A 21,062-nucleotide genomic window follows, 5' to 3' on the forward strand; every position below is an offset into this window, starting at 1 on the left:
CACCCTCTGCCCATGTCCAGGCAGAGGGTAGGCGCAGTGCCCAGTCTCTTGGACGGTTCCAGAAAAGCACTCCCTGTGCTGGGCCGGAGGGGAGCAGGAGGGAAGATAGGAGTCGGGGACGGATAAAGCCACCTCTGCACACCCACTCCTACTGTGGAGTAACCACAGCGTTCAATGCCGAGTGGTCAGGGACTATGACATGTGTGGCCCCCCGAAATCCTCACCCTCTTTGCCCCTTGGTGCGGTCTCTCACCTGTGCAAAAACACCACTTTTAATTTTTTTTTTTATTAAAATACTGTTATACCCAGTGGAATGCAGCAGCAGTCCTGGTACAGGGCAGCATAACAGAACAGCCACGTTTACATTTTAAATAGTTATGATAACTTAAACATTCAGACACACACCATGGTCTTTGGCAGAAAATGTTCACAGCACAAAACATACTTTAAAAGAAATACCAAATATTAATCCAAAATATATTAAGTTGTTTTTTTTCCTTTCACAATATTTTTTTGCCTTTTTTTTCTCTCTTTTTTTCTTTTTGCTTTGTAAACAATGCACATGAACCAAATGTATTTTTCAGCTTTAAAGGGGGACAGGGGATTTAAAAAAATATGCAATTGTCCAGCAAATGCAAATGTTTAAAAAGGAAACTTGAGGAACCATGGGAATAAAATAACACATACAGAATCTAAAAACTGTAGAAGAAAAAACAAAGATTCAAGGAGAACTGAAAACAGTCAAGACAAATGGCTAAAACCCACCAATCGCCCCTGGGCTGAGTTGGGAGGACTCTTTAAGACCACAGGTCAAAGTCACTGCTGCTGCAGGCTGCCATGTGGATGCTTCACTCTAACTCCAGAACGCTGGCCCTGCTTCAGGGCGCTGGGCACCGGGAGCTGAGGAGCCAGCCTCACGGGCGCCATTTTGTGATGGGGGTTCCCTTCCGAGGACTGTTCAAGTCACAACTTGTAGCTCATTGATTAGTTTTCAATAGCATAGCTCCCTCTCCCAATCCTTCCAGGTGGGAACAAAGACTCTGATGAGAACAAGGCAACTCCTCCTGTTTCCTTCGAGAGAATCGGGGCTGGGAAGCCCACCATGGCAGATGTCTGTGTGTGGTGGCTCATTTCATCTGGCTCAGGGTTCATAACCAAACTGACAGGATGTCCCAGGGACAGGAGCTGTGGAGCCATTTCAAGAGGCTGGTGATTGGGGTCCCTTGGGCATTTAAAACAGGGCTCAAGATGGAGGAAAAGACAGTCAATAACCTGTGGATCAACCAGTATCAAAATCCACAGACTTGAGAAGGAGAGATAACCGGGAGGCTGGCCAGAAGTTACAGGAAGTGCAACAGCAAGGATGGGAGCACAGAACGAGGGGACAAATCTGAAGCAGCATGCTTCAATCTTCTGTTCCACAGAAAGGGACTATATACAAACTGCACAGCGTACTCCAGTCCACTTAAATGGCCCCTACTCACTCCAGGTGAGGAGATGAGGCTGTGGCTTCTGCAGGATTAACACCCTCAGCAATCCCCAAAGGATGTAAGTCTTAGTGATCTCCAGGAGGCAGTGAGGAGCTGAGGAGCAGATGAGGTTGGCTGGGGCCACACTTAGCCAGAGGGGAACATCATGGGTGACTTGATTCCTGAACCAGCCTATCTGGGGTCTCTGGCAGCCATTCTTGGAAATCAGTCCCCAAACAAACATATCCCCTCCCTCCCTGCCTGAGTGCCAACTGGGGGTGCAGGGGGGCTCAGCTCTCTTCTGAGCTTTCAGTTGCTACCCCAGCAGCAGGTAAAGGTTGAATCCTCATACTGCATGGGCCCAGGAGGAATGTGGGGCTAAGAAGCAGGGTCTTCTGAGGTGTGGGTGCTCTCACAGCGCTCCTCTCCCCTGCAGCATCCTTCCTAAACTCCTGGGACCAGATGATCAACGGAAATAAGCGTGCACTGGGTAAAGTGAGGAAGCAGCAGTTGGAGGGGGCTGCTGGAATGGCCGAGAGCAGGGAATCGTTCCAGTCCCTAATGCACCAGCTCCTTCAGATCAGTATCTCCACCATGTCCGACAAGTCCTGGACTCTGGATGTAGCTACAGAGTCTGGAGAAAGAAAAGAACACAGGCACATGCCAGGGAGTGTTTCCAGAATGTTCTTTTAATCCTGGCACATTTTTAAGATAGGCTCTTTCTTCACCAACTTTTCCTACCTCAGCTGCCCAGGTACCCCAGTTCCCATAAATTGGCCAACCAAACACCATGCCCTTCTCCTTCTGAGCTCACCACCCAACCACCAACCTCCCATGTGGGGACACTTCTGTTTATAACTTTGAATGGCTGGAGGGCTTGGAGGGAGGGTAGAGAGCCCTGAGGCGGGGTGGCTGCAGCATTCTTGTCATGCCTGTGGTTCTCTGAGATGGTGAGGCACAGGCAAATATGCGAAGGCTAATGTGAAAGGGGAGCAAACAAATTAAATGGCGTCTTCTCAAATTTCTCCTTCCCGGACTCTTTTTAAACAAAGTCTTCTAACTCGAGAGTGCCATCAGGATCTTAGATATTTATCTTACAGGGCCATCATTATCTTAGATATTTAGGTTGGCAATTAAATATGTAAGGAAGACCAGGAAAAAGGAGACGAAGTGCCGCCCACATGGTCACTTTCTTTCTCAACTTTGGATCTGTCTGTAATCAGGGTTCTCAGTTCCTCTTTTCACACATCCAACCAGCCCTCAGGCTCATACTACGTCGGGCCACACATCCTGCTCACCCACCACTGTGCAGGGCTCCCCATGGAGTGGGGGCAGTGAACAGGAGGGGTCTGGGAAGAAAGGGTCTGGTGCTCCATTTCACACCCCCAGCAAGCCCTCAGCCCTGCCCCGCACAGAAGCCGTGGGAAGGAGGGACTCACCCAGCGAGGCTGTCCTCTGGCCACTGCCGCACCCCAGGAGGCTGTCAGGTTCTAGTCCCAGGCAGGCAGCGGCGCTCTCCGGGGAGCCGTCAGTCTGGGTGCTCCCATCTCTGCTCCCGTGTTTGGCGTGGGCAGGGAGGGGAGCCACGGCCACTGGCTCCTCCGCAGGTGCTCTGTCTGCTGGGAAGGCAGGGGGTTGATAGTTACGGCCTCGTCCACAAGCTGCAGCCTCCATGAAGAACACCCCAAGTTAACTGTAGCTGTTGGGGGCTCAAGGTGGTAGAGGTCGCCCTTGATTTGCAACAACTTCGATTACGACTAAATGCTCCTGTTCCAAATAGGAATGACTGTCAGGTTGGATTGATTTCCAAACATTTCAAGTGATAGAAGACTCCTTTTAGGTTAAATCTTAAACCAACAGGGACTCTAGAATTTCTGTGGCATCTGCTTAGAAGGAGGAGGGAGGGGGCTTGCCTAGAAAGTCAATCTGCACAGGAAGCTCTATTTTACTTTGATGGAGAGCAGCTGGGGCCAGGTGATGGAATTTATGGAAATGGGGGGCTACAGCACTCTTCACATCAGTGGGATAGCTGTAGGTTACAGGGCCACTGGGGCCAGAGTAGATGTTGGCTCCCTGGATAAGAGGTCAGGAAGCCCTGGCTCCTCTGGGCCTCAGTTCTGGGAGGAAAGGCCTGAGAGCAACGAAGCCCTCCACCTGTGCCACCCACCATCCTCCTCTCACCTGCAGCCAGCCGGGCAGGGGCATCCACTTGGCGCTCACTAGAGGAGAGCCCCTGCCAGCCCTGGGTCCCTGTCGTTGCAGCTGCGAAGAGAGATGGCACAGACTTGGCGGACCGCAGGGAGCCCTGGGTGGCCTTGCCAGGGTCTTTCCTGGAGCGCTGCTGAAGGACCTTGATCACCGCATCCTTCTCCAGGATCTGGGCATGAAGCACCTTTAACCTGAGGGTGAGAGGTCACACCCTCATCGTCAAACCCAGCAGCCTCCACCCTTCCCACCTTGTCAAAGTTGAAGGGAAAGACACCCTACAACCAGGCTGGACCCTCTTGCCCTTGTAGCAGGGGCCAGGAAGGGGTCTTCAGAAATGACATCACAGCTCTGACATTTGATGCTCTGAAGACTACCAGAGCATGGGCGCTGGGCCCTTCTTACACCAGCAAAGGCAGGTCATCAAGGGATGGGTTCTGGATTCATCTGATGATAGCCATGGAACACCCCTCCTCCTGGAAGGCACGACCCCAGAGCTGCGGACCAGCAAATGGGCTCAGTGGATGTGTTTGTGCTTTTGAGTCAGACAGAGGTCAAGCGGAAATCTTGTGAGGCCTCTGAGATTGTTTTTGGAGAGAAAACACTAGGCACCCCCAAGCCAGGATCTAGTCCACATTCCTTCTGGAGTGGTACGTGGCGCGGACTCAGTTGGAAAATCTTGGTCTCTGATTTACATAGGGGTCAGGGGGGCAGGTAGAGGCCTGGAGTCTTGGACGGCATCCAGCACCCCCAGAGCCAGGGTCTCCTGGGCAGACCAAGGACTCAGCTGGCACCTGGGAAAGAACAGCTGTATGATGCCTGGTGTGCCAAACATACACAGTCAGCTCAGATGCAGGAGGGATTGCTGAGCCATGTGAGGAGAGGGGCCTGTTTATCAGAGATTAAGGACATGGAGGGACTGCACTCTGCCACCCCCAGCCCCACCTCAGCTGCCTGGCCTGCAATGCCCTACCTGCTTTCCATCTCCTGATGCCTGTGGCCGCCTGCGAGCAGGCCCTCGTTGAAGCTGCTGCTGGGTGAGGGCTGGGGGGAGTGTCGGATGAGAGTGGTGTCGCGCTGGGCGGCGGCCGTGGCGGCTGCATCCATGGCAAACTGCCTCATGGCCCGTTCCTCCAAATATTTCTGCTCCCACTTGGTCATGTCGGCCTCCAGCGCCAGGATCTGCTCCTCCTTCTCCCGCAGTTGCTCGGACAGCCGCAGGGCGCTGAGCTCTGGGGAGCCACCACTGCCACTACTGGGGGTGCCCGCCTGTCTCTGCAGAGCAAGGAGCACTGTGGTCAAGGGTGGAGGATGGGGTGTGGCGGCCACACCTCACCTCCACACAAGGCCTCTCACTTATGCACGTGCTTGTTCAACTATTCACAGCACACTCCCCTGGTCCCGATTCCACCCAGAGACAAAGGAGGTGGCACAGTCCCCACACCCCTGCCCTGAATCCTGTGGCTGAGGGTCTGCCTTTGCACAGGTGGCCATACAAATTACCCTCCAAACTGGGAAAGTGATGCTCTTAATAATTACACTGGGACAACCGGTATAAATCGAGACAGAACTGTGTACACCAGGAGGTACAGTCAGCCTCAGTCTGTGGGAAGGGTAAGGTTGGGGGTGGAGAGAGAAGTCTATCTGGTTTGTAAACACCAGAGCTATTCACACAGTCCAAAGTGAGGATAAAGACTCAGGATCCTGATGACCATCTTCCCTGTTGATCTTGGGACCATGTCTTCCCTCTTGGGGAGACATATAAGAGGTGGCTAGTCTTCTACTTCAAGGTTCCTGACCTACTTTCTCTAAATACCAAGGACACCAACCCCTGCTGCTGCAGAGGACAGAAGCCCAAGTCTTAAGTCCCCAAGGCTGGTGCACAGCCAAATGGCAGAGCCTCTGCTAAGCCTGCTGGTTGAGAAAAGCCCGCAGCAAGGCTGGAACAGAGATCACCCTTGTTTTCCAGGGCCTCCTCAGATGCTGCCCTAGCTCTGTCACCTCCACTCTCCACAGGTCTTCCCAGCTCACCTGCTGTGCACGCAGGGCCTTGAGTTCCTGCTCTAGGCGCGTCCGCAGACGTAGCTCCAGCTGCTCACGCTTCTCGCACGCGGCCTGCAGCTGTCCGAGAGCCTGCTGCAGCCGCTCCACCTTCTCCACATAGGCCTGCTTCTTGCGCAGCTCCTCCTCGGCGCGCGCCGCCCGGCCCTGTGCATTGCTCAGAGCCTGCTCCAGCAGCTCAGCGCGCCGCCGCTGGTCCTCGATGGCGCCGCGCAGCAGTGCCGTCTCCCGCTCCAGCTTCTCCTGCTCCTGCTGCTGCTCGTAGCCTGCAGGGAGAAAGAGAGGCTGGGTCAATGACAGGGACCACCCTGGCTGGCCCCACTGAGCACCCACCATGTGGATGAGCACGATTGCATCTTATCCTCTCAACAACCCTACGAGTCAGGTACCATTATGAACTCCCTTCTACAGGCCAGGAAACTGGGGCTCAGGTAAATTCACAAGGAAATGGCAGCGCCTGACTGCAGGGTCCCTGCAGTAATGTCTGGCTACACTGCCTCTCTGCTGGGATGTGGACCTGCCCTGGGATGGCCCCAAACGCTGTCCACTTGTGCCAGGTGCCACCATTTCCAAACCACATTCACGATTTCCCTTGAGCCTCGTGATGACACTAGAGACCGGCCAGATAGGAACCGTGATGCCCATTTACAGATGTGAGAACGGAGGCTCAGGTGGACCATGACATGGTCATCATTCAAGTGGGAGCTGTACCTCGAGCCAGGCACTTACATTTCATTCCACTGAAGCCTCTCATACCAGCCCCTTGAAGGAGGATTTGTGACTCCCAACTGACAGGGGAGTAAACACAGGAGGTGACTGAGCCGCGGGGACAGGACCCCAAGTTAGCCTGGCTCCAGAGGGCCAGGCTGCCTCTGGTGTGGTGTGAGGCCCTCACACCCAGAGGCCTCCCAAAGTGGTCTCCAGGGCTCACTCTCTGGACCCAGGACCCCCCAATTTAGTGCCACATTTCCTTCCATGGTCTGGGGAGACCACTGTGATGTGGGCAACCGACTCATAAAGAAATGCAAACTTCGGTGCTCCGAAAAACTGCAGGCGGCCCAGTGTTTCGTTGGTTTGAATCCTGGGTGTGCACATGGCACTGCTCATCAAACCACGCTGAGGCAGCGTCCCACATACCACAACTAGAAGGACCCACAATGAAGAATATACAACTATGTACTAGGGGGCTTTGGGGAGAAAAAGGAAAAAAAATAAAATCTTTAAAAGAAAAGAAATGCAAGCTTCGCAGCACAGTGAAAATGACTAAGCCCCAAAGATTTGTGCCTGAGGTTCCAGCAATCCTGACTTTTAAAGCTCCTTGTTACCTGCCCAGGAGAACTCTGCTCAGAGACCCTCTCCATGGAGCCAGGCCCAGGAGAGGCCCGGGCCAAAGCACTGAGTCCACCAGTTGATGCTCTAGGCTTAAATCCACCTCCTCTTGGGAGTCCCGGGCTGGTCCCCAGGAGTGCATTGGCTGCCTGCCTTGCTGGAGGGCGGAGGGGGACTGGGCTGTGGGGCCTGCCTGATGAACTCAAAGGCAAGTCCCTGGAACAGCACTAGCAGAGCCCCGTGGAATCTTCTGCTGTAATGGAATTGTTCTCTACTCTGCCAACCTACTGAAGCACGCGAGGCTATGGAGCACTTGAAATGTGGCTAGTGCAAGGGAAGGACTGAAGTTTTCATTTTATTTAATTTTAATCTTTGGGCCATGTGTGCCTAAGTACCTATCATATAGGACAGTGCAAGTTCCAGAAGAGAAGAGTGAAGGCTTGGGACCCAGCAGGCAGAAGGGAGGATTTACTGACTCAGGGCCCTGGGGCAGGAGAGGGAGGACACAGGCGGCTCAGGTCAGCTCTGGCTCACTCTGGAGTTTTGAAGGCTGGGCCCAGGCTGGCCTCATTCTTTGGTGTGGAGAGAAAAGAAGGGGAAGCTCAACAATATCAAAATTAAGCTGTTCATCCTGCACCAGCTTAACATCCAGGGAGCGGGGAGGAGTGGGCAGGCAGGGAAGACACACTGGGAGTTTGTACCTGGAGACAATGACCCGTCCTGTGTGGGTTCACAGAGCCCTTCAGCTTACCGTCGTTTGCAGAGGCCTGCGTCTCATCCCAGCCTTATTCTGACTGTCCCATCTTACAGCCCTAGAAACCTGAGGCTCAGGTGAGAAGAAACTGCCCAAGGAGGATAGAGCTGGCAGAAGGCGGTGACAGGACTCAAGCCCAGATCCCCAGGGAGGGCAGCCAGAGCTGGTCCACATGGCCTGCCTACTAGGAAAAGTAGAGGCTCTGGGAGTAATGAGCCCATTCCTGCAAGTGCTGACTGACCCCGGAAGACGTGAGGGAACCAGCATCCCTGAGAATTCTGTTTTCCCCAGGCTGTTAAGGAGCAAGGAATTACTGCTTGGGTTTCCTCAGCCCTTGGGGAGGGGCCCGGGGGACCCAGCCTTCCTCTTCCAGCAGCTTCCTGCAGCCTTGCACAACCTGTAAGGCCCTGGTGGGGGCTGGGATGCCTCAGGCCTTGGCCATCCCAGGCCACCAGGATAAAACCTGGGCCTGCTGGGGAGGGGAGCTCCTGGGCGGGTGGGGTGGGAGAGAAGCTGGGAGACAGGGGAGGGGGCCGAGGATGGCTAGAAGGCAGGGTGCAGAGCTGCAGAGGGAGCAAGAGGATGCGCCCCTCGCCTTGAGAAAGCCAGGCCCCCCACAGGCACGTCCCTTTGTGCTCACTCTCTCCTCCCAAAGTGGCGGCCAGGGCTCAGCACGCAGGGAGCGGCGGGGGGCGGGCCGGGAGCGGAACAGCCTGGAGCCTCTGGAATGCCAGGCATCCAGGTCACCCGCGGCTGTGAGATTAATGGCTCCAGCGAGGAGCCAAGAACAGCCTGGCGCTCGCTCCCCGGGGAGCGGAAACGCCTCCAGGCCGGCCTCCCCCGTGGCCCCTCCTCTGCCTGCTCCCAGAAACCCTCCCAGTGACTTCCTTTCTTTAGCAGAACCAGGCCCCAGAAATTGCCCCTTTCCTACAGGACACCCCTGTCCTGCCTCCTGCCAGCAACCCATCCCTCTCCAGACTCCCAAGGGCTGCCCTCTCCCCTTTCTTCCTCACCACATTCACCTCTCTCCCAGAGACCCTAAGTTTTTGCCACCTCGCCCCACCCAGCCAGTACAGACTAGCCTACCTCCTGCCTACCGCCCTCCTTCAGTGCTGTGTTCTCCCCTTCCCTGCCCTGGGCGGCCCTGTCGAGGGCTCTGAGCCCTCCTTGCGGAATGAGGTGCTGCCAGACGGAGCTCAGTCCTCAAGCTGCTCCTCCACTTCTGGACGCCCCCTCCCATCTGTGCCACCTACAGTAGGTTTCCTGATGGGTCCCTTGACTCCTCCTTTCTCAAGGCCACCCTCACCCAGACACCAGCCACCCCCATTCCACTTCTCTGCGAACACCCTAAATAAGCTCGCATACAGCACATGGTAGGAGCATACAGCACACAGTAGGAGCATACAGTAGGAGCTCAGTAAATAACCGCCTTTCTGTCTGATTGCTACAGCTTTTCCCTGCTGCTGAGCTCGGGGCTTCCTTTGTCCCCACCCCACACACGCCCATGCACCTCCACTTGAGCCATCCAGCTGCTTCTTCACCTGTGGCCCGCTCTCCACCCCTGCCACCCCCACAGAGCCTCTCTCTCTGGGGACCTCCCAGTGACCAGTCTCCAGGGCCAGGGCACCCTTGTTCCCTTGAATCTGTGGTTAGAAGACCCCACTCCTTCCTCAAGCTTGCCCCACTCTCCCAATCGCCCCACCCCCACCTCCCCAACCCCTTCTTCAGACTGTACCTGCCGGCTCAGCGCCAGGAACCCACTTCTGGCTGTCTGCAGGTGCCCACCCAGCCACCTTGCTATGGCTCAGCTCTGCCATGCTCCCCAGCTTCTCACACTCCCGTTGGGCACCCCAACCTTTCTGTTGCCTGGGACACCTGGGAAACTCAAGTTCTTCCTTCTCTTGCATCCCACTGCCTCCAGGGCTATCCTGCCTCCTCCACTGCACCTCTGCTTCCAAAGGACACTGCCCTGATGGCAGCACCACAGCCCAGCAAATCCCTCCTCCCCAGCTGTCCCTCCTACCCCCACCGAGCTCTCCAATAAATATAGAACCAGATCTTCCTCTTCTTCAGAAGCCACCCTCCTCCTGAGTCCAGTACAGTGCTGGGCGCAGAGCAGGCAATCAGTAAACCTGGCTCCAAGCACTGCTTTGACGAGGGGGAGGGCCAATTCTTCCCATCCAGAGGGGCTGCCATGGTCCCACCACCGCAGATCTGGCCAGGCTTCTGAGTGGGACCCCGACTTACTCTGAGCAAGCAGCTTGGCCACCATGTCCTGACTGCCTGTCTGGGCCTCCTGCGTCTTGCTCACCAGGCGGCGGTTTGCAGATTCCAATCTCTCTGTTTCAAAAGAAGGAAAGATGTTTTAAGGAAAGATGTTTGAGTACCAGGTAAAGCTGCCTGCTCAGGTGTCCCCTGGGGTCCTATCTGAGGGGCTGCATCCTCCACACGGGATGAGCTCACAAGGAAGCCTCCTGCCCCGGTCAGTTCAGGGCCTAAGGAGGAGGAAGCATCCAGGGCCACGTAGGTTAGGTGAGAGCTCCATGGGGGCTCCAAGGTTAAGAACACAGAGACAAGCATCTCTCTATCAGGGTGGCCCCCAGGGAGTCTCAGCCTGGGCCCCTTTGAGTCAATTTACACTTAGTTTTGCAGAGGACAGAGATTCCAAATTTGTCCCTAGACCAGAGGGAGCAAGTGCTCCAGAGACACACTCTGCAGACGCCGCCCATCCCTCCACCTGGCTGAGCTGCTCCCACCTCTGAGATCCCGGTTGAAGTCCTGCAGCCTCCTCATTTCACTGTCCATCTTGTTCCGCATGGTCTTCTCCAGGGCCTCCCGCTTGGAAGAGGCTCTCGTCAGGCTCTCGTGGGCCTCAGAGAGCCGCTGGATTTCACTTTCCAGCTGCAAGAAGCAGACAGCAGAGCTGAAGGAGGGGGAGAGCTCCCAGGGAGCGTGTGGCATCACAGCCCACTCCACGGGCCCAGGCCGATCTGCTCCTCCCCATCGGAAAAGGTGAGAGAGGAGAGGATAAAAAGTGAAAGCAAAAGACCCAGGTGACTCCAGGGGAGGGTCAGAGGCTTGTAGCCTCCGGAAGTGGACCAGACTGCTGGAACCAGCCAGTAAGGTTCCTGTCAGCTGTCCCGAGGTCCAGATGCTGAGTGAGCCCAGGGTCAGGGGCGCAGGAAGCACCTGTGTCCAGGGTGACCGAGCACAGCTTTCCTGTGCCCAACATTCAGAAAGAAGCATTTTACTTTTGCCTGGCTTCTGCTGGGAAATTTGAGCATGGCGGGCCGGGAGTGGGCACCAAAGGACCCCAGCCATGTTCTGGGGATTTGAACTATCTCGGACACCACAGGACAGCTACAGGAGACCTGAGGTCACCTTCTAAAGCTGAACATATAGCTGGTAAACCTTCACCAAAGAGTGGGGCACCGGACCCCAGCCTCAGCCGCCTCTGCCCAGAGTATCTGCTCCCCGGGGTCTAGCCATCCACCGCAGAGGGCCAGCCTGGCCCCGCCGCCCCTCCCACTTGGCTGCTGGCAGGTTCCGCACGTGCTCCTAGCTGGCCCGTGATTCCAATAAATCACTCGTTTTTTCCAAGAGGAGGGGCTTTCTCTTTGGCCAGGGCTGGCCTAGAACAGACTTGCTGTTGTGTGGGGGACACAAAGGGTTCTCTGTGGGAGGTGTCTGCGGGAGGGGGTGTGTGCAGGGGCAGGGTGCGAGCGTGCAGGGAGCTGGTGAATGGGCTCTTTCTAATCACCACTGGCCAGCAACTGCTCACGCTCCAGACCTGCTCTGCTGGCCTCACGGCTGCTCCCCAGCTGTCTGGAGTCAGTGAGGGAGGGTGCATGAGGGATGAGGGGGTGGGGGTCAGAGGGATGGCTGAGAAGCCCAGCCAGACAAGCTCTCAGACTCCTCTGCCTCTCCCTCAACTGCCCACTCCCCAGTTAGCCCCTCAGGGTCCCTTCCTCCCCCTCTCCCTCTGAGGTCCAGCAGGGCCTACCTTCTCGATGCGACCAGCCTTCTCCGTCAAGCTCTCCAGCTCCCTCTGCAGCCTCTCATTGTCCCTCTGCAGCCTGGCATTCTCCCTCAGCACAGTCTCCATCTGCGCCAGGTGGGCACTGGCCGAGGAGGCCTGGGTGCTTGCTGGCCCCTCCACTCCAGGTGGACCGAGGGAGGCTAGGGGCCCGTGGCCAAGAGCAGCTGGGTGTGGGGCCGGGGGGTGCTCCTGGGACTGCTGCAGGTACTGGTACTGCTGCTGCTGCTGGAGGAACACGGGAGGCACCTGGGCCTGCAAAATCCTGGGGACATAAGAGATGGTGCTCAGAGACCGCACAAACCCTCCTGGCTCAGAGCAGCCCCGGGGAGACAAGTCAACTCAGCCTCCCCACAGCATCAGGTAGCAACTAGTGGGGAAGGCCTTTTCCACGTGGTGTCCACCCAAGACCCTCAAGAGCTAGGGAGGCTGGCCTGGAGGGGATTAACAGCAGGAGGCTTGTTTCATGCCCAGCCTTGTTGTGGTCAAGGCCTTGAGGATCAGCCTGAGTAGTCCTGGACCTTAAGCAACCAGTGCTTAAATAAGGCATTTAAAAAAATGTGCACTTGACCCTTCTAATCAACAGAAGGTTCTTTTTGGGTCTGGAGGTCATGTCAATCATGACTGAGCACAGAGCCTTCCAGGCCCCTGGGCCACTTGGTGGCTGGGTCCCAGCAGCTACCCCCACGTCTGTTCTAAGCCGCCAGTTTCAGGCCTTACACTAGCACCTGACCATGTGGCACCCTCACATTTTCTCCCTCCTATTTTGGGTCCTGTCACCCCTTGCAGAAACATTTTCAGAAGACTGTGGCTAAGGTTAGACTGGCGAGACAGATGTCAGGGTAAGAGTCTGAGCTCTGGAGTCTGACAAGAGGCCTTCAAATCCCCAGGGTGCCGGCATGTCTCTGCTAAATCCCGAGGGTCAGCGTCTCCAGCCTCTAGGGGCTCCAGGGCTGCACAAGGCCTGGCAGAGTGCTGGGCCTACAGCAGGCGCCCCCATAATGGCAGCCCACCCTCCACCTCTCCTACTAGGAACCGCAGTTTACTCTGTTTAAAGAGGAAATGTGACCCAAAGACTGGATTTCTGCGATGTAGGGGCCACTTCTGGACTACTGAATAGCCTGAGCTTAGGGACAATGTTCTACTGGCCTCTAGCACTGGTATGACGTCACTCTCAGGGCCCCGCGTCAAGGGAGAGGGCAAAGCGTAAGAGGCATGGGGTGAGGGTGGGGGTCACAGAGCCTTTCTGGGGCCTTGTGACTCCAAATGTCAAAGAAAAGGCTGCCTCAGTTTCACCGGGAAATGTCCACGTCCCAGAAGCCCCACAAAAATTTAATTCCACTTCTGGGTCCATCACCGAAGCACTCACGCCTCCCCTCCCCCTCCGGCCCAGGCTCTCTCCCCTGCTCTTCTTAGGACCTTAGGCTAAAAGAAAAGTCTCTGCCCCCAGTTCCAGCAAACAATCCTGCAGATGGATTTCTCTTACTGCCTCAGGTGGAGCATCCAGTGAGGGTCCCACTGGAATGGCCCAACTCCCTGCACTGCTAACTGTGGCATTCTGGGGCTTGCTCCATGAACTTGCTCCCCTGCCCTGGGCCAGGCCGACACAACTGGCATTCTTTGGGGATGACTTAGCTCCGAGAAAGAATAGTCTCCTTTCCCTTCACACTTGCTCTCTCTTCCCCTTGTCCTCCCCTCCCCACTCTTTTTTGTTCTCCTGCCATCAGTCTACTTCCTTTCCGAGATATTATCTTTTCCTGACCGGGTTCAATAAGGGTGGTCCAAAAGAAGAAACCACGACTCAGCTTCCGAAGCCCTCCCGACTGAGCCCTGGGAAGGGAGATAAGGTGGGGGCCTGGGAGGTGGAGGCTGGAGAAAGCCCACAAGGCTCCCGCTCCTCCATACCAACGCCGTCGCGTCACTCGTGTCTCGAGAGTGAGGAAAGGCATCTTTCCCAGGAAAGGCCAAATGGTGGGAAAGTGGGTGACTACATGGAGACTCAGCAGGCATGAACAGAACCAGACTCTGACCTTGAGCCACCAGAGGAAAGGAGTCTGCAAAATCTCAGGGCCCTCTGGCGAGGTTTCCCGGACCCCCCATGGAGGGTGATGCAGGGTGTGTGAAATGATCGGTGTGTCGGCTTCTCGGGAACAGGTGCTGGACCAAGTGAGAGCCTCATTTCTAAGAATCCGTATTTCTGCAAACTATGTGGGCTTCCTGCCTCGCCCTGGTCTCTCTGCTTCCACTCTGGCCCCTCTGAATCCATCGTCTACGTGCAGCCAGAGGGACATTTTTAAAAAGGTAAGCCAGGCATCCTCTAATGGCTCCCTTCATACTCAGAGTCAGACTCGGTCCCCCCGCAGCCTCTGCTGAGCCTCCACAGAAAGGGGCTTGCCAGAATCCTCTCCCACTACACGTCAGCCACACGGAGCACACGGAAAAACATGAAAGGAAGTGAACAGCAGAGACAGGATAGCTCCTGCCCTGATGTAGGATGGGGAGAGGTCTCCAAAGAGGCCATGTGGCCCTCCCCACCTCCAGTTAGGAATGGCTCCCAAGAATCACAGAAAGCAAACTGTCCACTTGTGCCTAAAAGTCTCCAGAAAAGGTGGCCCCACCTTGTTCCCACTTAACTTGCAAACAGCTTGGCAATGATTCCCAACCCTTGTCTCTAGGAAGTTCTTTCTGAAATCTAACCTTTAGCTCCCTGCTGTAATTCACACCCTCTGAGAATCCTAGTTACTTGACTGCTACAGCTAATCAGACAGTGGTGTCCATCTCTGATTTAAAGCAAGGGATGCCACTAAGTTCTCAGGTGACCTTGGCTAAGTCCCTCTCTCCTCCAGGCATTAGCCACCCCCTTTCGGGAAGCCCTCCTCTGGGCTGATAGGGGTGAGGTGGGGATCTTGCCAGCCCTGACACAAGGTGCCGTCTTGGCGGCTCTCCACCCTGGGAGAACTGCACTGGAAGAAAGTCAAGAACATGAAAGACCAAGATGGGCAGGTACCTGACTTCAGCATGCTGGAAGTGCGGGCTGCCGCGGGGGCGGCACCGCGGGTCGGTGACAGCGGTGGTGGTCTCATGAGCTAGCACAACGTGTGGGTACTGAGGTGGAGGTCCACGGGTCTCTGGGCCCTCGGCAGGGGTGCCCCTGGGCGGGGGGCCCTGCTGGTTGCGGGCCAGCTGCGGGAAGCTGTGGGAGGAGCTCATGTGGCTGGGGGCCCGGGCACCGTTCCTCTCCAGGGACAGCTGCAGGAGCCGTTCACTCAGGGAGCGCACGTGCCAGTGCCTCAGCTCCCGCAGGGCCTCATCCTGCCTCCGACTGCCTCCCGGGGCCCCTCGGGGATCCCGGTCCCCAACATGTGGCCGGGGCCCCGCCTGCTGGGCCGCATAGTACTGTGAGTGGGCCTTGGCCTCCTCGTAGGTGGGCAGCTCCTCGCCCTTGCTGGGCTGTGGGCACAGCCGGTAGAGGGTGTTCTCTGCCAGGTGGGCCTCACCGCCCTGGTGCTCCTGGCCCTGGGGCTCCTGCCTTGTGGCCTGCTGCAGCACCTGACTGTCCTCGGGTACCGAGATCTCCAGGGAGGCCTGGGGGCTCCCTGTGCCCCCAGCCCCGGCCCCACCCCGCAGGGCCTGCTGCTGGATGGCCAGCAGCGTGCGTGTCTCAGTCAGGTTGCCATAGCGCAGCTGCTCCTGGATAAGGCGGTGCAGGACTGTCCCCGAGGAGTCTTCCAGTGTCCTCATGCTTCCTTGGCTTGCACACACCCACCTGGACAGAGGCCAGCGGCACCTGGGAGGAGAGAAAGAAGAGCAATCAGTGGCAGCACGTGGGAAGGGGCCAAAGGGGGGCCTTTCCACGACAGTCCTGTCCTGAGCATAATGATAAAGAGCAAGGCTACGGAGGGTCACACAGGACCAGGTTCAACTGCCAATGCTGTCACCTATTGATAAGGCAAGTCACCTAACCTCTGAGCCTCAGTTTCTCCATCAGAAAAATGGAAAGAATAATGCCTGTCTCGTGGAGTTGAGAATTAAAAGAGGCAATGCTGTTGATCTCCCGGTGCACTATAAATCTACCTGCCGTTATAACCACACAGGTGGAGACCTACTATGCTAGAGAAAGACACCAGCAACCTAGAAGGTCATCAACCAGGAGCCACAGCCTCCTGCAGTCAGCTTCCCCGTCAGAGAGCCTAGTTCAGATCTAACCACAGAGCTGTCCAGTCCAGGGGTGGACAGGGCCCCCGTTTATTGGCAGGTGATAAAGAATGAGTCCAGCCCAGTAGAAATCCTAGGCAAACAGCCCCCAGGGGCCCTTTAGGAGGAAGCGTACCTGAGCCCCAGCCTCGGCGTAGCTAACTCACCACCCATTACGCCGCTGAGCCCTCCCTGCCATAGGACAACCTTGGTGGTCACTCTGCAAAGTGAACAGGAAGAAGGAGAAAATGCATGTGGACTGGTGAAAAACGGATGAAAGAAGAGAGGCTGCAATAGGACAATGGTCTTGGGAGATAAGGCAAAAAGGTGCCACCCATCAAAGTTTGTGGATCAGTCACATAGTCTGTGCACTGACAGTAACCACATGGGTGCTCCAGGAAACAGAAAGGATGGCACAATGTCTTTGATTTTATGATTACCATCCCCAGCCACACACACACTTCCTACTTGGAAAAGCCCTTGATGGTCCTCCAGGCACACAGGGGACTCAGCATTGTGACATCAGTAACACCCACTTGAGCCGGCTGGAAGAGTGAGGGAAGGAGGGAGGGGAGGCTCTGGGATGCAGGGACCTGGGGCTGCAGCTGCAAGCTGAGCCTAAAGTGCAGGAAGATAATACCTCCTGAGGAAGGTGTCCCCTTCTGAGCTTGGGCTCCCATGGCTCACGGCCAGGAAGGCTGCCTGCCTCACCCAGCTTCCTTTCCACAGCCTCCTCCAACACAAACCTCCAAACTGGGATTCAGGGAAAAATCAAACAAAACTCACACTGCCACAGGTCTTGTATGTATGGGAGGAGGAGTGGGAGAAATGTGCCCCTCCTCTGGCACAAAACTAGCCCCAGTGCCCTGGACCAGTTAAGGCTTGGCAGGTTGTCAGAGCCCCCATTCCCAATCCACTCCTCCTCCTAGCTGCCAAGAACTGGGGAGAGGGAGACAGTCTGGAGGGCATCTCTGTATCCATCCTTCCTGGCACCCAGTCATATCACCCCCCACCACCCCCCCCCCCTGCAACACACACACTCAAGGAATGGAGATATGCAGATGCAAGACTCTAGAGTTTCCAGGGGCAAAACAGGAATAAATTCGCCCTAGAGTTTCCTCTGCGGGGCATTTCCTAAATTAATCACGGTCTGGGTTGACACCCGCTGAGGAGGACGGAGAATGCAAGGCTTTCGGGGCAGATTCCAGGCCCCCTCTCCCCATCAGTGTGCCTGGGAGCAGGGAACACCCCTCGGGCCTCTCTTCCCGAGGTTGTGCCCGTCAAGCCCCTCAGATGCACATCCTTTCAGCTGAGCTACTACTAAAATCTGCAACCGGGGCCGTGCACGTCTACTGCGCTGGCGCTCCCTGCTTTCTGAAACCCGGTTGGAAGAAAGCACGCATCTCCAGCTTTTGCCTGGGCTCACACTCTCCCAAGGAACGCGAGTTGCAAAGCGAGGTTTCGAAGTCAGATCGCGCCCCAGCCAGGGATCCCGCCACCAGGACTCTCGCCCGTCCACGAGCACCCGGTGGCCGCCGGTAAGCCTGGACCGAGCGGGCGAGGGGGGCCCGTGGCCCAGAGAGGTCTGTAAGCGTCGTGGGTCCGCCTCCCTCCCTCCCACCCGAGCCCTCTTTGTTTTCCAAATGCTCCAGCGCTGACGTCACCGGGCTGGACGGCAGGCTGCATTCTTTCTAAGTGAGAGCCAGTTCGTGGCTCCAGAGAGGATTTTCCGAGGAAGACAAAGAGGAATTCTTGGGCTAGTCGGGAGCAGAGACACCTGTAACACCCACCTAGCCAAATCAGCCCCCAGAACCCTGCAACATGAACTCGAAGCAGCGGCTCCCGCCCAGTTCCGCGCCCCTCTCCCGGACTGGCGACCTAAAACGCAACCCTGCTCTCCCCAGAGGCTGCCCCCTCCGCCAGCCCCAGGGGACCCGCGCGCCTCCGAGAGAGCCCCCCAGGCGCACGGCGCGGCGTCCCCAGGCAGAGCGCCCCTTGCCTGGCTTTGCGCTGCCTGGAAAGGGCGCCCTGCGCCTTGAGGACGCTCGGTCCGCTGGGCTCCCGCTCCCGGAAAAGGCCGGGCGCGCCGGGGCTCGGGCTCCGGCTGGGGCGCGCCTCTGCCCGCCCCGCGCGCTCCCCAAGCGCCGAGCGGCCTTCCTTACCGCTGCGGCCCGCGGGGGCTCGGCGCAGTCGGACCCGACGACCCGGCCCGGCTCGGCTCGGCTCGGCTCGGCTGGGCGGCGGAGGTGTGCACCCGGCGGTGGCGCCGACGCTCTGGTCGCCCGGGCCCCAGCGCGCAGCCCCAGGATCGGCCCGCGCCGGAGGCGGCTGCTATGCCAGGAATGTGAGAGTTTCAGGTTCCCCCTCGGGATCAAAGCGAACCACAAATAACCTCTCAGCGCGCCGCCCTTCTCTGCCCTCCGCCTCCTCCCGCTCCCTCCTCCCGGCCCCCGCCTTCCTCCGGGAAGGCGGTGCTGCGGGCCGGGTGCCCGGCCGGCCCCCGAGCTTGGTTCCCCGGCCGCCCCGGGCCCTCCAGGACGCCATGCGCCCCTCCTCGGCACCCCACCCCCACCCCGCCCCACGCTTGCCTTTGGAGCTGCTGGGGACGAATTAATCCAACTCGGCCCATCACCGCCCCCAACCCGGCCCCTGCCTCCCTCTCATCCCTTCTTCCCTATCGGCGGGACGACAGCGCGGGATGTGCACTGCGTGTCTCTGCGGGACTCTGGGTGTTGCAGAGGGAGGGGTTTGGGGTTGGGGGGCTGTGTGTGTGTGCGTGTGCGTGTGTATGTACAAAGGGTGGGAGGTCTGCAAAGATGTCCGAATCTGCCCAGCTTGGACCGTGCCCCGGCGAAGAGGTGATTCGGCTTCCAGCGCGGAGCCTCTTCCCTCACCCCCACTGCTTTCACCGCCAGCGGCGACCTTTGAACTGCACTTTTATTGTTTACAAACACCCTCGCCAGCTCTTTTAGGACCTGTCTTCACAGAAAGCGTGAATCGGCGTTGAAAAATCTTCTAGCTAATTTGGCCCACCTAACCAACTGACTCCCCCGCCGCCAGGCGGTCTGTCCAGGTCTTCCCAAAGAAGGCAGCAATCGGCACCCCTTTACGCAGAGCGCACGGTGCGCCGCCACCCGCTTTTCGCGTAATCATCCCATTCAGCCTCCCAGTCATCCTCCCAGGGAGTTCTGTTATGATCCCTGTGTTATAAATGAGGAAACCGAGGCTCAGAGAAGTTAATGAGCTTGCCCAGGGTCACACAGAGAGTAAGTGATGAAGCCAGGTAACTGGACTGCTCAGTTTCTCATTCTCAAAACTCTTCCGTGGCCACCAGAATGCGGGCTCGCTACACGGACAGGGCAGATCCTGGGATCCCTTTTCTCTCCATCTACCCTCTCTCTGTTCCAGCCTCTTCTTCATTTCCCTCTACATCCATGCCAGCGGGGGGACCCTCTCCACGTCCACTTCTGTTGCTCCAGCTGTTCCTCCTTTGGATGGAATTCTCTTCTCTGCCCCTAGGACCCTTCCTCCCCCACCTTCCCACTAGGCTGGTCCATGTGTGCTGGTGGAAACCCCTTCTTCAGAAAGCCTGCTCTGACACACCCTCCCCACCCGGCAACTCCGTGTACCATTCCTGAGCCCTGACCACACTGGGACTCTCGACACTACCATGTGCCAGGCTCCGTTCTCTGTCCCCCAGGGTTAGGGCTGACTGCCCCCTGGCTGGGTCCTCTCCTCCTCCCCTCACTATGGAGTTTGCAATTCCCAGATCTGCTGGAGGGGACCAGGGACAAGAAAACTTTGTAAGTTCAAAGAGCTGTTTACTAGCCAGGGACATTGTTAATTTTTAATAAAGCCCTCCCCAAAAATGTGTGTATGTCTGTGTGATTTACTTGGAAGCCAAATATTGCATTTCAAATGGTGATTGGCTCTGAGACAAATGAGAAAATAAGTCATCTGTGCTAAGCTAAGGGATGTTTGGCGGTCCAAGGATCACCGCACAAAGAGAATCTCAGCCCAACCAAACAGACTAGGTAGGAATTTTAGAAATGAAAAGGAAGGGAGAAGAGGTCCCCAGGTGACCTTACCTCGTGGACAGCATTCTTCTTGGGAACACTTCGTGGAGATGTGAGAGTGGCTGTGGGAGTGTACTCCAGGGTTGCAAAATCAGGGGAAAGGTCAGTCCTATGTTTCAGGGGCGTTTGGGGGGACATCTGACAAATTGCTTTGCAAACATTCTTGAGATGCTTGCAGAAAGGGGCCAGCTCAAGGCAGCTAGAGTCAAGGAGGTACACCTTGGAGTGGGCAAGCCTGCTACAGACCTAAAAGGGACCCCATCACTGCTCACCTCTGTGTCCCAGGGCAACAGAAGGAGGAGAGGGGTCCCAAAGCCCAGATGGGAAATTTACACACACTTCTTTTCTTCTTTTTCTTTTCCCCACCTCTCTGTAAGAAGGATGGAGGGCAGGGCTCTGCAGGGTGGTTGGGGGAGAGGGTCACCACAGCTCCCACGTGCTGGAGGCAGGTGGGCACAAGTGGACCTGGCTGGCCAGCCGCTAGCACATACATCTTCTTCACTTATAGCAGGGAAGAGAGGCTCGCCTCCTAAGCCAGGGCTTTCCACCTCCCAGCTTTGTTCCTCTCTACCCACCTTGTCCCCTCTTCCCTACCTCCTCCCCCTGCAGGTAATGATTCTTCCCAGATGACAGTGTGGCTGGCTGGGTCTGGAATCCTGCCCAGGAAGATGCAGGGGTGACCCAGTTCTCACAGTAAGCCAGGCTTGATGCCTTTGCTCTGGAGAGTGCAGCTCCCAGGGGTGTGGCTGCGTCATAGGTGTGTGAAGGGCTTAGCAAGGATCTGGGCACCCACACCCTTGTCCCTCCTTAGCCCGGGCCTGGGCTCAGGCCTGGATCCGTGCCTGTGATATGGCCTCAGTCTGGTTCTGCAGCTGTGTTCCACTGTGACCAGCAGGCAAATAAAGGCGAGTTCTAAGCTGGACCCTAGCAGCTCTCTC

General features: G+C 56.9%; 1 protein-coding gene across 3 annotated transcripts; it reads right to left on the bottom strand.

Moving 5' to 3' along the window:
* Positions 1-270: 270 nt before the first annotated feature.
* Positions 271-18,509, bottom strand: AMOTL2 (angiomotin like 2). 3 transcript variants are annotated; one of them, XR_011496577.1, is made up of 10 exons: positions 18,211-18,386; positions 14,862-15,641; positions 11,822-12,119; positions 10,575-10,719; positions 10,066-10,158; positions 5,706-6,001; positions 4,648-4,949; positions 3,651-3,868; positions 2,909-3,236; positions 271-2,103 (listed from the first exon to the last, which is right to left on the bottom strand). XR_011496577.1 is itself a non-coding variant. In XM_070493316.1 (10 exons), the coding sequence occupies exons 2-10, from the start codon at positions 15,593-15,595 to the stop codon at positions 2,045-2,047; spliced, it is 2,322 nt and encodes a 773-aa protein (XP_070349417.1). In that variant the 5' UTR covers positions 15,596-15,641; positions 18,211-18,509; the 3' UTR covers positions 271-2,044. The 3 variants fall into 3 exon arrangements, 2 of the variants coding, with proteins under 2 accessions (XP_070349417.1, XP_014684207.1); XM_070493316.1 differs by having other exon boundaries at positions 2,909-3,085; positions 18,211-18,509; XM_014828721.3 differs by having other exon boundaries at positions 2,909-3,088; positions 18,211-18,500.
* Positions 18,510-21,062: the final 2,553 nt, after the last annotated feature.

Source organism: Equus asinus, chromosome 21 (assembly GCF_041296235.1).
Source record: "Equus asinus isolate D_3611 breed Donkey chromosome 21, EquAss-T2T_v2, whole genome shotgun sequence".
Classification (NCBI taxonomy): domain Eukaryota; kingdom Metazoa; phylum Chordata; class Mammalia; order Perissodactyla; family Equidae; genus Equus; species Equus asinus.